Raw genomic sequence first — 14,322 nt, 5'->3', positions numbered from 1 at the left:
ACTTTGGGATAAGTTTTAAACTTGATAAATTTAAATTTTGGGTTTTTTTGTTTTTTCTGTTTTTAGTCTAAAGAGAGCAAAAGAATAAACTAGGGCAGGAGGAGAGTGAGAGAACTGCTAGGGAGGTGCAAGGGGCAAAGAGAGAGAGAGCAGCAAAAGCTGGAATCTACACCAAAAGCAGACTTCTGTAGATCCAGAAAATATAGGATTCATAAAGCTTTAGCGTGGGCGCACACTACTGTGGCTAAATGTGTTGGAAAAATGCTCAGCCAGCAAAAAAACCCCAACTTTATTTCACAGATTACCCAAAGATTTCTTTTCCTTTTTTTTTTTCAGGTATAAATCTGCATGGGAAGAAGTACTGTGCTTTATGTATTTGTGAGAGGAAAGAAGATGTGTCCAAACTGGCTAATCTTTGGTGAAGTTAAATGTGGAAAAGACAGCACAAAACACATTTTAGATTTTAATTGAAGTGTCTAATGCAGGTTTTGGTTTTGATGAATATAACCATTGGTACTCCTTGCAATTTCTGAATGAAGTCCAATGTTGAAATAAATTTGTTAAAAAAAATTAAAAGGAAAGAAGAAAGAAAGAGGAGAAAATGGATCCATCAAGTACTGCAAAAAGCAGTAAAGAAAAAAATTATCAAAAAATACAGTCACAGCAGTGAGCAATGTGGAGTAAACAGAAGCTGCAAAACACATAGAGACAGACTCTATAGAAAGCTATGACAACATCACAGACATGGACAACACACTCAGTAACACAGAAAAGGAGAGGAGAAAGAGAAATTATTACCTATAAATAAAAATTTTTAAAAAAGGAAGAGAAAGGAAAGAAAGAAAAAGTGAGAGAGAACAACTCTGGGCTTCGGTGGAAACAGTAACAAGACCCTACCTGAGCGTAGCTGCTTGATGCGGCCATTGTTGTTGCTTGTGTCAACAGGTAAGAAATCTTTGAACCAAGTTATTTCAGGATCAGGATTGCCACTGGCTGCACATAACATGGTAGCTGTACGAGTTCGTTCAACCACCTTCAGCTGTGGGCCCATATCAATGGTTGGAAAACCTCGAGGGATTTGATCCTCTGAAAAAGAAATGTATAAATTGAGGGATTTCATGTTAGTTGTGTAGCACTGCATGAAAGCCCAAATCACCATCCTGCTTAACGTTCAGTGATCATCTAATTGTTTGTACATAAGGAACTGATTGAAAAAACCTGATACCCAGGAAGCATTTTTGGTTAACTCACATTGATCAAAATACTGATACAAAATTACAAGTTCATAAAAAATGGTTACAAACTTTATACTTATGAAATCAGAACAGATGCACTACTTAGCAGGCAACCTTAAACTCATAATTTGGTAGCGTACAACACTGATGTTACCCTGCTTGCAAGAGTCCTTACTGTTTTATGTGAAATATTGAATTACCATGTCTTTCAACAATAGGGAAAACCCCTTCTCTTTACACAAGAGAAGTATATAAGGAGGGGTGATCATGCAGTATAAGATCTGGCCAGGGACTCAGAAGACCCAAGTGGTGTTTCTTGCTTCTATCATTATTACTTATCTGCTGTTGCTCTTAACATCTACTGCCTCTGTGCTTCGATTTTCCATCTGTAAGATGGACAATATAGTGCTTTACTGCTACAGGGAAGTGCTGTGAGGATGAATGCATTGTATGATTGCAAAACGCTGAGAAATTCTAAATACTGGAGCTATGTGGATAGCAAAGTTGAAGTTGCAAGATACTCATAACGATGTTGAATAGATACAACAGTGTCTATTAAAACACTCAGATATGGCCAAAAATGCTCACGTTAGTGTGGCTAATACTGAAATATTAAAAAATACTGTACAAGAGTCATTGCCCTTCATAATATGACACCTGCTAGCAAGTAACTCTGGAAGCACAGTAGGATCAGGAAATTTCTCAGAAATCAAGTTAGCACAGCTAAAAGAATCTGTTTGAAATACACAATCTTGCTCCTCATTTCCATTACAATGGCAAAAGTCTTTTTATTGCAAAATAGTATTACTTCCATTCAAAAATGAAAATCAAAAATAATCAAAGAAAGAGGATCCACACTAACTATAAGACACATGTTATTAAATGTCTCGACTAGTCATTACTGACATGCAAATGATTAGGGCATAAAACTAACAGGATAAATTGTTCAACATGAACTCTCATCATTAAGAAGTGTCATATTTTCAAATAGGTCAGATAAGTCTTCAGAATTTTCTGAAAAATGTATAGCAAGCAAGTACAGCCTACGGATCTTTGCAGTTTCTGGAGAGTGATGTTGCCCATAAGCTACTTAATTGCTTGCAATATAAGTGCACATAGATAACCATAAAATTACAGAATAGTTTAGGACCTTAAAGGTCATCTGCTTTCAAACCCTTTGCCATGGACAGGAACCTCTTCCACTAGACCAAGTTACTCAGAGATACATCCAACCTGGTCTTGTACACCTTCAGGGATGGGGGATCCACAATTTCTCTGAGCAACCTGTTACAGTGCCCACCACCCTCACAGTAAAGCTTTTCTTCCTAAGATCTAATCAAAACCTACCTTCCTTCAGCCTAGGAAAAGGCAAATCTCCCTTTTCCTATCCCTTTTGAAAAGCCCCTCTCCAGCCTTTTTGTAGCCCCCTTTAGGTACTGGAAAACCTAACAAGGCCTCCAGATCTTTTTCCTCTCCAGTCTGAACAGCTCCAACTCTCTCAGCTTCTCTTTGTAGAAGAGGTATTCCAGACCTCTGATCAACTTGTGGCTCTCCACTGGACTCATTCTAACTGGTCAAAGTCTTTCTTGTGTTGGAGGCCCCAGACCTGGACGCGGTACTTCAGGTGGGAGTCTCACAAAAAAAGAAGAGAGTATAAGCATATCCCTTGAGCTCCTGGACACATCTCTTTTGATGAAGCCCAGGATGCGGCTGGCTTTCTGGGCTGCAAGTGCACATTGCAGGGTCATATCAAACTTTTCATCCACAAACAACCCAGTCTTTCTCCCCTGAGGAAGCCCTGATTCATTTGCCACTAAGTCTGTATTTTTGCTTGGAATTACTCCAACACAGGTACAGAACCTTTTACTTGGCCTTGTTGCACTTCCTCAGGTTCCCATGGGCCCACCTCTCAAGCCTGCTAAGTCCAATCCATGTCCTTAAGTGTGTTGACCACACCGCACAGCTTGGTGTCATTGGCAAACTTGCTAAGGGTGCACTCAATCCCACTGCCCATATTACTGACAAAGATGCCAAGTAGCACTGGTCCCAGTACAAATCCCTGAGGATCCCCAGTTGTCACTACTTTCTAACTAGACATTGAGCTGTTGACTGCAACTCTAGGAGTGCAACCATCCAACCCATTTCTTATCCACCAAGCAGTCCACCTGTCAAAATTCACACCTCTCCAGTTTAGAGACAAGGATGATGTTTAGGAGAGTGTCAAATGCTTTCTACAAATCCATACAGATGATTTCTGCTGTCCTTCCTCGTCCACCACTGCTGTAACCCAATCGTAGAAGGTCACCAAATTTGTCAGGCATGATTTGCCTTTAGTGAAGCCATGTTGGCTGTCACCAATCACCTCATGATTTTCAGTGTCTCTTAGCACAGTTACCAAGAGGATCTGCTGCATGATCTTGCCAGGCACTGAGGTGAGATTGTCTGGCCTGCAGACCAAGTGTCTGGGTCTTCCTTAATTCCCTTTTTAGAATGGGGGGTCATGTTTTCCCCTTTCCTGTCAGTGGGAACTTCACTGGACTGCCATGAATTTTCAAATATGATGTGTAGTGGCTGCATTCTTTCATTCCAACATGCTAGTCATTGGAGACATCCCTGTGTTTCCATGATGCCAATTAAGGCCATAGCCCTGCAGGCATCCACACACCTCTAATACCACCTGTTTATTCCCCATCCCGCATGTGTTAGCACAAAAGTGTTTTAAGTTGCTCCCCAATGAAGCTGACTTTCTGTGTGGTGTGGCTGGAATGTCTTGGTGCTGGTCCCTCAGGTGCTCTGCTGCTGACCTGCATACCCTCTCTAGGCTGTGAACATCTCTTTCTGGCTCAGCTGTCTAACTAGTATGTGTGGGAATGCAGGTTGTCCCACACCTTATCATTATTAAACCTAATGATATCTCCCTCCCCTGTTGTATCTAATTTAAAGCCCTACCAATAAGGCCTGCTAGCCCTTGATCAAAAAACCTCTTCCCCCTTTGAGAGAACTGAATCCCATCTGCATTCAGCAAGCCTAGTGCCATGTAGGCCGTCCCATTATCAAAGAAACCAACGTTTTGGTGATGACACTAGTCATGGAACCATGTGGGTCCATCTGCTTCTTTCAATGTTACTACCTGCAACTGGAAGAACAGAGGAAAAATAATCTCCACCCCTAATTCACTGATCATCCCAGGGCCTTGGTACAGTGAACACAACTCTCTGGCAAGCTTCTGTGACTCTTCAGAACTGGGATTTCTACCAACTGGCTGATAAATATCAAATCATTCACCAGCCATAGGCTCTTCCCAAAGAAAGCGATGTTTCACGTCTGCTTATAAACACAAAGTCTTTGCTTTGGTATTAGCTGACAAGATCTGACTTGTGACACAGAACAGGATTTTTATGACCTGACCTTTCCTACTTGGCTTATACAGAAAACCCTAGAGTCCCTTTTGCAAATACCTAAGTGTACAACAAAGATAATCTAACTTTAACGTTAATAGGATAGAGTACTAAAGAGCCTCCCTTTCTTATTTTTAATAAGGGCAATTTAATTCCATCCATCTGCCTTACACATAGAATCTCTTTGAATGAACGCTCTTCATGAAATTTTCATGAGAAACATCACAATGTAACATTCAAATACCCAGAACTGTTATATTTTTGACAGTTGTGGCTTGTATCCAACCTGGCTTTCAGGTATTTGGCAATAAACCCAGATATTCTACATCAAATGGACCAGGGAAATAATGAAACCTCTAATTGGAGGGCTTATCACAGTGGATTTAATTTTTAAGATGTTAATTACCTTTTTTTCTGTAAGTGTATTCATGATTTGTACAAAACTGTCTTTACACTTTAGTGATACCAGGTTTGACAGATCATCAAACACTCTATGAAACAAAGCTGAGCATCAAATCATTGAACAACTGCATCTCAGCCACAGTAAGAGAAAAGTAACTATTACAAAATTTTTATATATCGGTACCTCTACAATTCCATGTGAGGTGGCAAGAAAAATATTTTTTACTGATCAGTAATATGCTCATTAGGCTCTAAACTGTAGTATATTCTGCTCTTCCCACGTAATATTCAGTTCTAGTCAATTAGTTTGCAATTCATCAACAATTTAAATCAGATGTGACCTTCTCAAAGCCATTTGGTACTGTCATTTTGAGAGGCCATTAAAGGTCAGATTCCTCTGTCCTTGTGGCTTAGTGACTTATACATGTAATACGTATTTTGTTTAGGATGACAGATACAAGGGATTTAGAAATAGGGCACATTCTTTGAATTTGTTAGGTGTCTTAAAGGTGCTGAATTTCATTACTGGCATTAAAAGAGTGCATTTAGTACTGCATTAATATAATTTCCAACTGCTGCATAAACTCCACAAAAGTTATTTTTTAGTGTACAATCTGAACAACATAGAAGACAATTACAAAGAGAGGTTACAAGATGAGTCCTTATGAGAGAATGTTACAAAATGACCTTGCCTTGCTTAGTATCATGGTTCATAGTATTTCTGAACTCTCTGTATATTCAATTTTTTTTGACATTGCTCACCAATGCACACAGAATGGAAAACAAACAGAAGCTGGAAGCCACTGTGCCACTAGAAAGTTGTGACCTTCTTGCCATTACTGAAACTTGGTGGGATGTGACTGAAGTGTGACTGTCGATGGCTACAGGCTCTCCAGAAGAGACAGGTGAGGAAAGAGAGAGGCAGAGGGCTTGCCCTCTACATCAGGAGGTAGACTGAGTGTGAAGAGCTGTCTCTGAAGGACAGCCATGAGCAGGTCAAAAGCCTGTGGGTAAGAATCAGGGACAGAGGCAACAAAGGGAACGTTGTGGATGGTTTTAAGTACAGAACCCTGATCAAAGGGAGCCTAATGATGAAGCCTTCTTGTTCCAGCTACAGGAGGCATCATGCTCGCAGGCTCTTTTCCTGCTGGGGCACCTCAACCAAAATCTGCTGGGAGAACAGCATAGCAAGCTGCAGGCAAGCCAGGAGACTCTTGGAAAGCATGAGGGATAACTTCTTGAGCCAGGGAATAGACAGCAGCCCACAGGGGATAAAATTCGGGATGTTATGGGCACCAGCGTAAGTGAGCTAATCCTGAACATCAAGATTGGAGGGAGCCTGGGCTGCAGCAATCACGCATTGGTGGAGTTTGGAGTCCTGAGGAATATGGGCCAGGTGAGGAACAAAGTTATGCCCCTTAACTTTAGGAAAGCAGACTTCCAACTCTTCAAGGAGATAACCAGTGGGATCCACTGGGAGACTTCTCTCAGGCACAAGGGAGTGGAACAGAGCTGGCAGATGTTTAAGGAAGTCTTCCACAGAGTGCAAGAGCTGGCAATCCCCAGGAGCAAGAAACTGGGCAAGGAAGGCAAGAGAATGGCAGGGCTGAGCAGGGAACTGCTGCACAGACTTAAGAGAAAGAAGCAAATGCGCAGGCAGTTGAAGCTAGGATGGGCGGAGACCTGAGAAGAGTAGAGAGATGAAGTATGGTTGTGTAGGGATGAGGTCACGAAGGCCTAGGTGAAGCTGGAATTGAACCTGGCATGGAAGTGTTCAAGCTCAGGTTGGATAGGGCTCTGAGCAACCTGCTCTAGTGGAAGGTATCCCTGTCTGTTCCAGAGGGTTTGGAAATAGGTGATCTTTAAGGTACCTTCCAACACATGCCATTTCATGATTCTGTGATTCCATGTTCTGTAAACAATGTCCTTGCTGCCAGTTTAGTAACTGCTTCCCTTCCAAGAAACTTGTTTGGAAAAAGCACATTAGCCTTTACATTCAGATTTCAATATAACTATACCTAAAACAAATGTAAAATATGTAATTTTACATGCTGCTGTATTTGTCCTAGAGGTGAGCTTGCCTTCATAAATGCAGCAGCATTTAGGGTAGAGACTCAAACTCAGTGTTTTTGTGTGAACAGTAATTTTGATGGAGTAGTATCTTGAAAATAGCCATGAGTTAAAATTATGCTCTACCAAACAAACCATATTTACTTTTAAGTGGTATTGACAGAAAAAAGCATAGCTGTGCCACAACTATATATTATAAACCCTGTTCTGCTCATCACTCAACTCTGTTTCCTCTCATCTTAAAAAATGTGCTGCAGCAATCTGGTTTTTTTTAAATTACATAATTATTTCATAAGATTTCAGGAACTTCCCAAGCTATGTTTGAAGGTGTACTGTCAAGACTACGCATACACAAAAACTGGAGCCAAAGAAAGAAGAGGATTTCAGTACAATGGCTTTGATCCTATGTGGTAAACCTGCATGTCTTATATACAACACAGCTAAAGAAAGAGGAAGATGGCGATATTTATCCAGGATTTGTGCAACAGCTTCTTAACATTCTGGCTACTTTTTCTGTAAAAGGTTGCTTTCAGATCATGTGTAGGCCCTACTGGCAGCAAGAAGAGTGTTAGCTAGAAGTCTTAAATTTTGCATAGCTACCTTACTGAATCACTCTGGCAATCACCATCATGTTTTAACAGGAAAGACTGAATAGTGTGAATAGCCTTCTGAGTTACAGTCCAATATGATGACATTACTATGATATGGATATGAAGTACAAATGTGAAGTATCCAAAGCAAATCGTTATTACTTTTTTTTTTTTTTTTGGGGTTTTGGGTTATGGAGTATAAAGGCAAGGTAATAGCATCAGGGCTCAAGGCCAGACAGTTGTCAAGAAAACTGGCTATTACGTTTGTTAAGTATTTAATTTCACATTAACTATTTTCACCATTGAAACACCCAGGTTCCAGAATATGAATCTAGAGTTCATATTCATATGTAGAATAAAATATTGACTTGTAGTTAAATATGTATAATCTGCCTAACTAAAATACATATTCAGAGTGTTTGACTGTGCCTCTTAAAAATACTGCTTATGTGAACCAATTATTCTTACTGTGCAATGGAAGGTGGTTCTCCACTCTATTCAGGAAGAAAAGAAAGTAAATCTATTTCAAGATTCACAGATAGGTTTGCCACAGGCAAATTTTAGTCATTCTGTAGCTCACAGAATAAAAAGGCACACATGGAGCATTCTCAGAATACATTATAGATACTGAAGATAAACTGCCACAATAAAGTTTATTATTTCAAAGAACAGTGTAAATAAAGCTTTTATTTTCACTATTCCAGATGGCAGCAGCATATAATTTGCACTGTTTTGACATCATGACCGTATTATTCAAAATCATTCTTCTTCCTACTGAACTGAATGCAGGATTGAGAACAGTAAAATCAAAGGGACTAGGGGAGGAACGAAAATCACCATTTTGCAGTGAAGTTGATATTCTGTGCTATTATTGAAGAACTATGCATATAAAGGAATTGAAAAATAAAACTAGAGCCAATTCTAATTATACATAAAAATTAAATTGGATTTAAAAGATATAAAGCATCAGAGAAGTGCCAGTTCATAAACATTATTCATATTGAAACATTTTACAAGGCAAATTTTGGCAAATAGAAGTAATTATGAACACACAATAAATTATTTTGTGGGCTCCTTTGTTCAAAGTTGCTATATAGAGATGGATACCTTTTCTTCGTGGTCCTGTACATCAGTAAAGCCAGGGTAATGGCTACCCTAGAATAATAGACCTCGGCATTGGTTGGGAGTTCTCTTTAATTTCATACAATTTTACCACAAAAGGAAAGTGAATTAGACATTGATAAGATGATCAGTAAAAATTAAACATAAGAACAGCTGTCCATACCATCCCATCAAAACCCACACATTTCAAAATACCTTCATATACTGAAGAGACTGAAGAGATGTGCAAAGCACTTTTAATACAAAAGAAAACAAATTTGTTTAGTAGCTCTGTATGCAATTACCCTGCAAATTGCAAAGTAATGTCTATATAACAGAACATAGAGCCACTTATACTGAATTATCATTTGTATGAATATTGAAGCAGCAATTTCACATTGCATTAAGTCAGTTAACTCATTGTTATTAGCATTTAGCTTTAAATAAGTTCTCTGTTTTAACAAATGAGTGCGCTGAGCGTTTGAAATTAGATATCTTCATAAGGACATGAAAATGGAAAAAGGAATTTGCACCTTTCAGCAGTTCTCAAAATCTGCAAAATTAGACTGCACACAGCAAGCTTTTCCGAAAATGACCTATCTCATTCACATGAACAATGAAATACCTCTCACTCTGCTTCAACAATGACATTCTGGACAACAAGAATTAACATCTGTAGAGTCATCACTCATATAAAAACACAAGCCTCAAAATAAGGGTTTATTCTCAGATTTGTACACAGGAGTTTTGTAGCTTAGAGCAGAGCATATAATCTGAACATCAATGTGCCCAAATTTGGTTACAATTGAACTTTTGGATGTCGGTCTGTTCTGTTTATTTGGACTTTAACAGGAAATACAAAAAAGCTGTGTCCTAAAAAAAAGAAAAAAGAAAAGGTAGGGAATGCAAGCATCCCTACCAGATGTTCCTTATCTAACACAAGGACAGGACTCAGAGTCTGAGACAATGAAACAAAGGCAGAGAATGTGGTGTTTTAAGTGCAGGGTATCACACACTTAGGAAAATAAATGCTAAACTCCTGAAACAAAGAGGATACAGCATCGCACATATTTCCATGTGTAAATATTCACAAAGAAAATACTATATATTTTGCACTGGTGAATAAAAGACAAGAGGACTGCAAAGGGCGGCAATATGAATTTCCATGATTACCATTTCTGATCTAAGGCTTTGTTTCCAGACAGGGTTAGGATTTAGATTACACTAAATCGGGGTTAAATTGGGGCTCGCCAAGAATCAAGATTAGGAATACAAAAAAGCACACTTGCTCTATCTAGTCAATATTTTAAACATACTAATATTTGTGCTTTTATATCCTCCTTACTTTTGTTTGAAAAATAAAGGGGAAAGTACAACAGCAGTGTAACGCAGGCAGTCTTTGCTTTAAGCTTTACTTTTTCACGTCACATACAGCTTTATGGTGAGGTAAATAATGAGATGAGCAGCAGGTTCATATGTACACCAGAGCACACTTTTCATGTTAGCAGCCTGAATATACTGACTGGTCCAGAACATATAAAAGCATTCTTTTCCTTTTCTTCCTCTCCCTTCTACTCATTAGTACCCTGTGTTAAGCTATTTATACCAGTAACTACATATGACACTTTCTATAAGTAGTTACCTCATACTCACTCTTAAGTATAAAGCAATAAATCATCGCAACCAAGTTCCAACATCTCAGTTTGAGAATGGGGCAGAAGCATCTTGTTTTTTTGCTTTCAAACAAGCAAGAGAGAGAAGAGGAAATAAGAGCAGTCAGAGTTTTCAGACCTTATAGTCTGCATCTCCCTCCTACCTCCTCATGGCCATTTCTGTTACTGATGTTACACAGCTTTCAAGGAATTGTTCCCTCAATGCCATGACCTTCCTCAACGTTTTTTAATTCAGCCTATATACTCTGTAGCCCAAACTTTCAACTATACACTATACTAACTGCATTAATGTCACAGCTGCAGAATTGAAGAACCTGACAAAGGAACTTGTCAAAACCATTAACTTTGTTGAAGTATTGTTTTTAAAGGAGAGCAACACTATTTTCTGCATTTCTAGATCAGCATTAAACTTGTACATTTTAGAAAGAGAAAAGGACTATTTTCACTTTGGTAAGTGGTTAGAAAGGTGCCCCAAAAGACCTACTGTTTGGCTTCTTAAAGGAAGAAAATGAGGAATAAGGGTTATGAAATTGTATCCCTTGAGTTCTAACATGCGGTGTTTCATTCAGGATGTTGAAAGCACTTTTGGTGCAGTGAATTAAACAGTATAGTGTCTATGCATTTCAACTGCTTTTCTAGTGCCCAGCACAACAATGCACCCCTACAGATGTAACAATGTGAATGTTACTGTATCATTTCAATAAATAGCAAACCTAAGTATGAAAAAACTCAGTAAAAGTCCTATTATTGCTGAAGAGATGGAGAAAAAAGAGATATGTTGTCAGCACAGAAAAGGAACTCGGGAAAAACGTAGACAAAGAAGATATCCCTTGAAATTCAGTACTACTCAGTGTTGTACTAATGTTACTCATACAAAATATGAACCATTTTTCTACATCCAATGCAGCATTCATCTTCATTGGTCTGAACAGCATGCTTACAACATCCATAATGCTTACATGATTACAGATAGGTGATTGTAAGAAAGCAATAGACACAGTAGCTTCCCATTTTTATGGGTTTTTTTCTTGTTTTAAGTCCTTCCTCCACTATGAACATGTGTCTATCAAATAAAAAAACGCTAGAAGATGTAAGACAAAAAACAATGCCTTGTATCATGTACTCCTAGTATTTATAAGCAAAAGACAGAATCCAAAGTGCTGGTAAATATTAAAACACATGGCATCTTTTAACTTGTATGAACCTTTAACAGAAGAAAGAAAGTAGTTCCTTTATGGGTAGATGGTGCAGCTCTTCTCTGATTGCTTGGCTATGCAGGGAATGGGTGTGCTCTAGACTTCACTCTTCATATGCTCGAATATGAAGGAGGAATCCCTCTCACTACTTGTGTGTGTCATCACCTTTGGCAACATTCCCTTTCTCTCACAGATACTGAGAAGATGCCTATCTTCTAAGAGGGATCTGTCAGCAGAGAAGAACAGGTGTAGGAAAAAGAAGAGAAGGGAGTAGGTATGAATTTCTTTTTTTGTTTGGGGTGAGCTTCACCACTTAAAAGGAGTTCTTTGTCCAGACGAGGATGCTGCAGGGGGAAAACACCACTGACTTCTGTTCTGGAATGATACAGAAGGGCTTTCTCTCTAGCAGAGGACACAAATTGCTTAAAATACCGCTTTTCATAGTCCTCTGGCAAGTTCAATAACCACTGCTGATAAAAAACCTCTAATGAGCATGGAGTCACACAGAACTTCGTATTAACACTTTATAGCATACATGTGGCTAAGGCAGTCAACATTTCAAGGTTTCCATCTTGTAAAGACTCAAAAGATTCATGATGTCAAAGGTTCATTTTGTCCCCCAGATCCAATGTTTAGAACTGTCTGTGGCCTGTGACTTTGAGTCCTACCTGAAATTTTTCTGCTGCCCTAAGATGAAGTGGAAATGGTCTGTGATTGAACATGCTTCGCGATATAATAGTGGGTGCTGCTATTAGAGGTGATAGATAATGTCTGTACTCTGAGTTATTGTGTGGAAGAAAATGCTCAACATGCTCTGAAGCATTCTCTGAAGCATGGCAGAGGCCCTGCCTTGAGCTTGCACAGACATGATGCAAGGCAGCGCTCGCTCTCATCTACAGGGAACTTGCTCCTGTCCTGTGCTCCTCCAACACATTTTTCACAATAATATTCACATGGCCTTGAAAGAGGTATTGTGAATCCCTGTGAGCTGAATGGAGCATACTCAAGCAGGCTCTCTGGAAGACTGAAGGAGAGAGATTACTTTAAACATGACACTTTCACATTTGTCTAGCAACAGCAGCTAATATTTCTCATGGAACTGTAAATGAGGAGTGATGTGGGAATTCATTCATAAGATGTTGAACATAGAACAATACCAGATTTACTCAGCTTTGCTATAACTCTTGCTGCAACTTACTTGACTGATTCCACCACAAATTATATTGTCAGTAATTTCAAATAGCATCTTGGCTGGGCATAGGAACATAGGATGTTAAAAAGTGTTTTTTTTAAAAAACTCCTTTACATGCTGAGATCAAGGTTCACACCTCTAACCACATCATAATTATTTTAACTACTTTTTCATTATTTTAAATAATTATGAAATTCAGTGCTACCTCTGAAAAAGGTAATGAAATCAAAATCCACAATGGGTAGTATAAATTGAAATTTATTAGTCTACAGTCTGGGTGATTATATTTAAGTTATAAATAAAAATGTGGTCCATAATATTTTTAAACATTTGCATAGTAAACATTAAACTGATTTTATGTATAGTATAGGCAAGCTTTTTGTTTTCACAGTTTCTGTTTAAGATTATTTTCTCACCAACTTCTATACATCCAATCAAAGATCATCAATGATTACTGATCTTTTTAAATACTGAGCCTTGGTTGTTTCTTGTTAATTTTGTTTTACTTTGTTTTAATTTTTTGTAGAAGAAATTTCTGCAAATGAAAATGATAATTAGTTAACAAAAACCAGTGATGTTTAAGCGCCAGTGGAATACTTCACTAGTGTGGACATAAAAAGCAGATGTTCTGTGTAGCTGGAAGTCATAGACCTAAATGAAGGCTGGGATAATGTTTGAATAGTCCAGTGTGATTGCCAGAAGGGCCAAGAGTCATCATGTCAGGTGGGGCGGAAGGTGGGTGGAGGAAGTGCAACATAGAAAGAATAGAAGAAAGTTTCATGTTATGTCAGTTACTTGCAAATTCATCACAAACTGTTTTGTGAAGAATAGTTAATGAAGTCAAACAGCTACAGAGAGCCAGTTCCTGCCTTTGAGCAGACATAGGGTGACAGAGTAAGCTTAGCATAGCATTGTATATGTCAAGCACATCAAAATCAGTGTAACCACAAAAAACCTCCACACCAACTTTGTCAACAGACTTAACAGGTAAATTGCACGAAGAAGGTACAAAAGAAGAAAACACAATGCTTGGTAACTGACACTGAACCGTGCCATAAATCAAGTCCCTCATGATGGGAGAGAATTTGCTGAAAGTCCTTGCAAGGAGTTTCAAAGATAAACCGAGACTTTTCCTTGAGTTTCAATGCTTCCAGTTGTTTATTAAGTCTTATCAGAGGAACAGAGCCACTAGCGTGACCCAGGTACAGTATAGAGCACAGAAAAGCAGGAGTGAGAGAGCCCCCAATCAAGATTTACACAGCCTTTTAAAGATATTTTAACCAATAGTTGCTAAAAACGTACATTATTTTCACTTTCCTACCAATTATTCAGTAAGACGGGCAGGAACTGCGGAATTTTCTATCCAATCATTCCAAACTACTTTTACTGCAGAATATGGAGTAGTAGTAGAAGGAGAAGAAGGTTTAGAGAACAACAACAATCCTCCATTTTGATATTTTTTACT

At 38.6% G+C, this 14,322-nt stretch overlaps 1 protein-coding gene across 48 annotated transcripts in view; it reads right to left on the bottom strand.

Moving 5' to 3' along the window:
* PTPRD (protein tyrosine phosphatase receptor type D) overlaps nt 1-14,322 on the bottom strand; it is a 1,187,151-nt gene that overhangs the window by 141,516 nt on the left and 1,031,313 nt on the right. For all 48 annotated transcript variants that reach the window (XM_039567532.1, XM_010392896.4, XM_039567544.1 and 45 more), the window contains one exon: nt 898-1,086. In XM_039567532.1, the coding sequence (XP_039423466.1) occupies nt 898-1,086 (189 nt within the window). The remainder of the gene's footprint in view (nt 1-897; nt 1,087-14,322) is intronic.

This window comes from Corvus cornix, chromosome Z, assembly GCF_000738735.6.
Source record: "Corvus cornix cornix isolate S_Up_H32 chromosome Z, ASM73873v5, whole genome shotgun sequence".
In the NCBI taxonomy this organism is placed as follows: domain Eukaryota; kingdom Metazoa; phylum Chordata; class Aves; order Passeriformes; family Corvidae; genus Corvus; species Corvus cornix.
This window is presented reverse-complemented; position numbering and strand designations above follow the sequence as displayed.